General features: G+C 25.7%; 1 protein-coding gene across 1 annotated transcript; it reads left to right on the forward strand.

Moving 5' to 3' along the window:
- The first annotated feature begins 1,956 nt into the window (after positions 1-1,956).
- Cse1 (chromosome segregation 1) lies at positions 1,957-7,747 on the forward strand. Its single transcript, XM_011508198.1, has 16 exons — positions 1,957-2,172; positions 3,246-3,391; positions 3,537-3,875; positions 3,958-4,065; positions 4,159-4,251; positions 4,339-4,506; positions 4,591-4,720; positions 4,791-4,954; positions 5,030-5,219; positions 5,318-5,516; positions 5,593-5,853; positions 5,932-6,023; positions 6,121-6,430; positions 6,503-6,670; positions 6,860-7,170; positions 7,468-7,747. The coding sequence occupies exons 1-16, from the start codon at positions 2,088-2,090 to the stop codon at positions 7,611-7,613; spliced, it is 2,910 nt and encodes a 969-aa protein (XP_011506500.1). The 5' UTR covers positions 1,957-2,087; the 3' UTR covers positions 7,614-7,747.
- Positions 7,748-8,054: the final 307 nt, after the last annotated feature.

The raw sequence follows: 8,054 nt of genomic DNA on the forward strand, positions 1-8,054 counted from the left end.
TTATATAATCTTCAATTTGTTTATGATATATTTTAATATAAAAAGTTAAGAGTATACGATAATAAGAATTAATTCAAATAAATATCGAGAGCATTTTTCTATTGGTATTCCTGCTTAAAACTAATTAACTACTAATTTGATTCGATTACAGTAATTTAAAAATAAATTTTACTTCTTCAACATTATCCAAATTCATTGATACAAAACAAAAACAAAAAAAATGTGTGAATCGCCAAACGAAGATAATATTTCAATTCGCAGCGATGATTCAATTCTTAGTGTTTCAATGAAAAATGAAATTGTAATCATTTTTTGTTACAACCATAATCTCAATATTGTTTTTTCATTTTTACGATGCACTAAATACTTTTTAAAATGAACATTAATATTTAGAAGGATAAATTAAATTCATTAATAAGTATGGAATTAAAACATTCCAATGTATATTACGATTTGTATGCAAAAAATAATATATTAAAAGTGGATTTAGAAAATGTATACAATTCATGTAAGCGATTTGAAAATCAAATAAAAATTAAGAGCGAACATTTGGAAGAGTATCACGAAGAGCTAATGAAATATCAAAAACACAATAAACTACACCTAAAGAAAAAATTGTAACAAATTATTGATCATACCGAGGTTGGTAAATATTTATAAAATCAAATTTTAAACATGTTTTTAGATCATCTATTATTCAAAAATTGGAAGAGACCAACTCTTCCTTCTGTGATGCTTTTAATCATTATGTAAGTAAAATATGAATATATTAATATTAATATTGTGAATATTAATATTGTGTGACGATTTAAATATATATTTAATCATTTAATATACGATACAGTTTACGGAAAAATAAATTTTTGTAATCCTTTATGAATTGATTTGGAAATTAGAAAAAATTCATTGTTTAACTTTTCAATATACTCCTGTCCTGCGTTACAGTGCTTCGAATTTTCTATTATTTTAACCAGCAACGCATTCATTGAGACAAATAGATTTATGTGTATACTAAAGAGATTTCTAATATTATTAATATTTCTAATAATAAAATTATATCTTTTATCAATAAAGACATGTTTATAATATTAGGAAAAGTAACAGCCAAGTAAACGTATGTATAAACAGATATTAATTTCATTGTTTATAAAAGAATAAAAAAATTTAGAATCTCCTTGATTATAAACGTAACTTTAATCAAATAAATTTCATGCAATTTGAAATTTGAATACTTTATGATACAAATCTATGAACAACACAATTGATAATTATTAAAAGTATCTAAAAATCTTAATAACTTTTAATAATTTCGATTTCATTTGCTTTTTTATTATTTACATATTTATTAAATGTTATTTTTATTAGAGCTCAGCAGTGTTAAAAAATTCCATACATATTTTTGATAATGAAACTCAACAAAAAGAACAAAATTCGTTAAAAATCATAAAAGAATTAAATACTCTTCAAGAAAAAATAAAAATCCCTAACTCTTTGATAAAATCAAAATTCAACCAAATATCAAATATAGACGTTGCTAAAAATATATTGTAAGATATATTTGTATTATTATTTATAATGTAAACAATTTTGGAAATAATATTTGATCGATCGTTGCTTACAGATTCGAATACTCAATGAAACGTCCAGAAATTGAAATAGAAGCAAGTGCTTCAAAATTAGCAGGTGAAGTTAAAAAATTGGAACAACGACGAGATGAATTAAATCTCATAATACGCAAACATAATAAATAAATTTTTAATTAACATATAAGCCCATGTGGAATACATTCATATAATTTATGTTAAATCATGCGATTCAAAATAATTATTCTACATTTATTAAATGATTCAAATAAAAAATTAATTTAAAAAAATAATATATAACAACCGGAAGTTCTTTATCCCGCTGAATCTTATACGTGTGGCGCCACTGACTACCTGTAGAGTGAAAGTGTGTTGAGGTTAGGAAATTGAATTTAGAGAAAAAGCCGGCGAAGGTTCTGTGTTATGCCGACGATTTTTCAAAGTCCAGAGAGAATTAAACTTCTTTAATTCTTTTGAAAGTTATATTACGAAAAAAAAAGTATAATGGAGCTCACTGACGATAATCTCTTCACGCTGAGTGAATACTTAAAGCATACACTTAGCCCTGACGTCGATGTCAGACGCCCTGGTAATGCGTTTTATAAATAAAGATTCTTCTCGTTCAACTGTTATTCTTATATTATGTTCAAATTAAATAATAAGCTTTTTATTTTAATGATAATCATGTTTCATTGTTTAACAATGATATTTTTGTTTTTCTTTTTATAATCTTTTTACAATCCATTTGATAAATTTATAATATTGATTTAATTGTGGAATGTATAATTTTAATAGTAGATAAAAATGATCAAGTTTCTTTAATATAAATTTATTATAAAAATTTCTATTAAATCGTAATTAAATTATTAATAAGAAAAGTAGCATAAAAGTTACAAAATCCAAAAATATATTTACTTTACATATCATTATCCAAATTTATACTTATTTTATTATTATTATTTTTTAGCTAATATAATTTCATTAATCGTACAGATATATTACAAAGTATTAATAAAAATTATAATTCATTATTACAATATAAATTGATTCATATATTTTTATGATACTTTGATCGTTCATGATGAACTTAAAATTATGATTATATTTATATGTAAATTATTAAATTTAAATTTAATATCTAACGGTGTTGCATTGATAAACAAGAAAAAGTTACATTTTTTCATCGGTACAAGTGACTTTATTTAATAAAATATAAATTATTTTAATTAAAAATATTTAATATTGAAATTGTTTTTTATTAAATGTTGAAAGTTTTATAATTTTTGTTTGTTAATTAATTTATTTATTAATTCAGTTTTATTAATACATGACTAAACAAATTTATATTTATAATAGAGGTTAGGTATAATTTCTAATTTACTTATTTATTTATGTATCTTACTTAATAAATATAAGCAGTTTTACATTTAAAATTTTGTTAATTTTTTCAAAATTACTTATTCAAATTTTATATTTCTCATTAAATTGAAATTTATCTTAAGTACAATTAATATTAACTAATAAAATTTGTGAAAATCTAATGGAATTTCTTTACTTTTTCAAATGATTCCTTTTATTATTCGTTATAAAAATGAAATATAATTAATTAAACGTTAATTAACTTTATTTATTGTGTCACTAAAGATTATTTTCCTATTTCAGCTGAAAAGTTTTTGGAATCAATAGAATTAAATCAAAACTATCCGTTGCTTTTACTTCATTTAGTAGACAAATCCGAAGTCGATCTAACTATTAGAGTAGCTGGAGCTATTGCGTTTAAAAACTACATAAAAAGAAATTGGAAAACTGTAAGTATTTTAGATGATATTTTAAAAATTTATACAATTTAAAAAAATATAATTTTATCATAATTATCGTGTTTTTAAAGCAACTATCAAGCTTATTATAAATCCGTATTACTAATTCATGCGATTAATAACAACATATTTGTAGGAAGAAGATTCTGTAAATAAAATACATGATCAAGATCGTATTACTGTTAAAAAACTTATTATAAACTTAATGCTACATTCACCCGATTCAATACAAAAACAATTGTCCGATGCGGTTTCAGTTATTGGCAGGCATGATTTTCCTGCTCAGTGGCCAGAATTAATAGATCAGATGGTAGATAAATTCAACACAGGGGATTTTCATATTATTAACGGAGTTTTACATACAGCTCATTCTTTATTTAAACGATATAGATATGAATTTAAAAGTGAAGTATTATGGACTGAAATAAAATATGTCTTAGATAAATTTGCAAAACCATTAACCGATCTTTTCTTGGTAATGTATTAATTCTTTTCTCTTATTCTCTATACTTTAACATGAAATAGAATTTAATATGTAACATTGAATAATATTCTAGGCAACGATGAATCTCACTCAAGTGCATGCTAATAACGTACAAGCATTAAAAGTCATATACAATTCATTAGCTATTTTATGTAAAGTATTTTATTCGCTCAATTTTCAGGTATAAAATAAATAAACACTAACTACATTGTATTATTGTTAATTATATTTAATAAAAAATAATAGTAAACTTATTTACTTTATAAATGTTAAGGATTTACCAGAATTTTTCGAAGATAATATGTCCGTGTGGATGAGCAACTTTCATAATTTGCTCACTGTTAATGTACCATCATTGAAAACTGGGGTAGAAAATTAGTTTAAAAATTTTTTTAATTTAAATTATTTATCTCTAAAAAAACTAAGGCATTTCTATTTTAATATAAAATTTTAGGATGACGAAGAAGCTGGCGTGATAGAACAATTAAAATCACAAGTTTGCGATAACGTGTGTTTATACGCACAAAAATATGATGAAGAATTTCAACAATTTTTACCTCAATTTGTCACAGCAATTTGGAATTTGCTTACATCTACAGGTCGACAAATAAAATATGATGCGGTACATTGAACAACAATATTTGTATACATTTTTATTCGTAATTAAGCATTGAAATTAATAGTTCCATTATATTTACGTTATTAGCTTGTATCCAACGCGTTGCAGTTTTTAGCAACAGTCGCGGATCGTTCTCAATATAGGAATCTTTTTGAAGATGCGACGACTCTGAGTAGTATTTGTGAAAAAGTCATTATTCCAAATATGGAATTTCGGAGTAAGATAATTGGATGTTAAATTATTGTTTTAAAATATTTGTAATTTAATGAAATTTAATGCATTCATAGAGTCGGATAATGAATTATTCGAGGATAATCCTGAAGAATATATTCGTCGCGATATCGAAGGCAGTGATGTAGATACTAGGAGGAGAGCCGCGTGCGATCTTGTGAAAGTGCTATCAAAATATTTTGAAGATAAAATTATGGAAATCTTCGGTGCTTATATACAGGTTGATTTATATAGTTAAATAAGATATTCTTAATCGATTAATTTTTACGTATTTCAATACGAATATTTTTTAAAGGCCATGCTGCAAAACTATCTTACTAAACCTGCAGAAAATTGGCGTAGCAAAGATGCGGCTATATATCTTATAACAAGTAGTGCTAGTAAAGGGCAAACTCAGAAACATGGTGTAACTCAAAGTAGCGATCTTGTACCTCTTCCCCAATTTGCAGCGCAACACATTGAGCCTGAGCTTACTAAACCGGATGGTAAATATTTCATTATTTAACTTAATATGATAATTTAAGAAAGTCGCAAAAGGTGCTAACTATAAGTTGATAATTGTAATTTAAATATATCATTTTAGTAAACGAATTTCCAGTCTTAAAAGCTGATGCTATAAAATTCATAATGATATTTAGATCTATTTTACCACGAGAACAAGTTGTTGGAAGTTTACCACAAATGATTAGGCATTTATCAGCAGCAAGTCCTGTTGTGCATAGTTACGCTGCATGTGCAATAGAAAAAATTCTTGTTCTTAAAAGTCAAGCGAATGTACCATTGTTAGTGTCAAATATGTTATGATTATCTTGTAAATGATGGCATTATTATGTGAATGAAGAAATTTTAATATTTTAGAGTCAAAGGAGAAGAAATTGCCCCTCTTGCCACGGATTTATTGAAACACTTGTTTGGGGTTCTTGATTCTCCAGGATCAGAAGAAAATGAGTATATAATGAAAGCTATAATGAGAAGTTTTGCTACTTTGCAAGAAGCAGTCGTACCCTTTTTAGCAGATTTATTACCAAAGTTGACGCAAAAAATTACAATAGTTGCCAGAAATCCCAGTCGTCCTAATTTTAATCATTATCTTTTTGAAACCCTGAGTATATCTATTAAGTTAGTCTCGAAGTTTAGATAAATACTAATGTATTGCGCGAAAAATTATTTACAATTCATTCTTTGGGTTTCTTTTAGGGTTGTGTGTAAATCGAATCCAGATGCCTTTGTATCCTTTGAACAAGCCCTTTTTCCAACCTTTCAAGGAATTTTACAACAAGATGTTCAAGGTTACAATTCATTTATCAAATTTTTAATTATCTTTTTTTTTTCTTCTAATTTTCGCTCTAATATTTCATTAATCGGATAATTTTTAATTTGTTTCAGAATTCATACCGTACGTTTTTCAAATTTTGGCTCTGCTTATGGAATTACAAGCTAGTTACAGGCCTAACATACCCGATTCATATATGGCATTATTTCCATGTTTATTGTCACCTGTTCTATTTGAAAGGCAGGGTAATATTCATCCATTAAATCGACTTTTACAAGCATTCGTGAGTAATGGATCAAATCAAGTCATAGCACAGGATAAAATCAGTGGTTTACTAGGTGTATTCCAGAAATTGATAGCTTCGAAAGCAAACGATCACGAAGGATTTTTATTGATACAGACCATCATTGAATACTTCCCTCCGTAAGAACACAAAATTTTTAAATTCTATAACTTTGCTGTTAATAATTAAATTAACCGAATTATGGTTTTCAGAGATACCTTGAAACCTTATATTAAGCAAGTTTTTATATTACTTTTTCAAAGACTTTCGTTCAGCAAAACGACAAAATTTGTTAAAGGCCTTATTGTACTCTTCTGCTTTTACGCTATTCGCTATGGCTCGATGGACTTGGTTTCAATGATAGATTCGATTCAACCTCAGTAAGTTTATTAGAATATTATGTAATTTATTTATTTTAAATTTCACACTTAAATATTAAATATCAATATGTTTTAATCCTGAAAATATAAATGTTTTATTTATCGATCATTTATTATCGATATCTTTCTTAACATGTAATAACTTCACTTAAATAGTAATTAGTTATTTAAAATTTATTTGCATTTTAGAATGTTTGGTATGGTAATAGAAAGAGTATTTATCGCAGATTTGCAAAAAGTATCGGGAGAAATTGAAAGAAAAATCACAGCAATTGGTGTTTCAAATGTCTTAACTAGTTGTCCAAGTATGCTTGAAAATCCATATGTAGCATATTATCCTCGACTTTTAGCCAGTTTAATAGAATTTTTTGAATTACCACACGACGAAACTCAATTACCAGAAGATCAGCAAGATTTTGACATGGCCGATGTATCGGGCTATCAAGCAGCCTACAGTCAATTGGTATTTGCAAGAAAACTAAAAAGAGATCCCCTAGCTTGTAAGTTAACTTATTTTATCCTTTAATGCAGCTTTTATTTTATTTTATTTATTTATTTATTTATTTACTTATTTATTTATTTTCTTGTCTTGTCATAACAATTGTCAATTATGATAGAAATGTACATTATATCAATTACGTACATAGATTTTATAACAATTAAGTCATTTTATTTAGTTAATAAACTTGAATGAATGCAATTTAGCTCAATTATAAAAATCTATCACTTAATTATATTTGTAAAGGTATAATACTGAAATTATAACGTGTATTTTATTTTTCATTATAATATTTTAGCTATTTTGGATGTACGCTTATATCTTGCAAAAGGACTTGGTACGATGGAACCAAGTCAGTTACGTGGTTTATTGGGACAAATTCCTGAGCCAAATGCAAATCACCTTAGAAATTATCTTCAAACAGCTGGGATTACTGTTGCATAATACGAACCTCAAATTCGGGAAAGGTTGAAAATACACTTGATGTCCCGTAAGTTCAATAGCATCGAATTAAATAAGACATGATTAATAAAATCGAAGTTAAACATTTAGTATTGAACAAGTATATGGCAATATCAATTTTAAAAAATTTTATTTTTTATACCCATTAATCTTAAATATAAATAATATATATAACAGGCATACTTTAAATTTGTACAAATCGTTACTTTTTGTCTTAGATTTTTTACATTCAATATATAACTTAATATAATTTAGTCGTAAAAATCCCTTTAATCCATCGAATAATTATTTTTTTAATCATCATGTACATATACAGATGTACATGTGTATCATATACAGATGCCGTGTTTTGCAAAAATTTAAATTATAAAATTATTTATTTCGATGTCAATCAATTGAACCATGAACTCTACTAAGCGTTTA

The sequence above is a fragment of the Ceratosolen solmsi genome, unplaced genomic scaffold (genome assembly GCF_000503995.2).
Source record: "Ceratosolen solmsi marchali unplaced genomic scaffold, CerSol_1.0 scaffold1, whole genome shotgun sequence".
NCBI classification, from domain to species: Eukaryota; Metazoa; Arthropoda; class Insecta; order Hymenoptera; family Agaonidae; genus Ceratosolen; species Ceratosolen solmsi.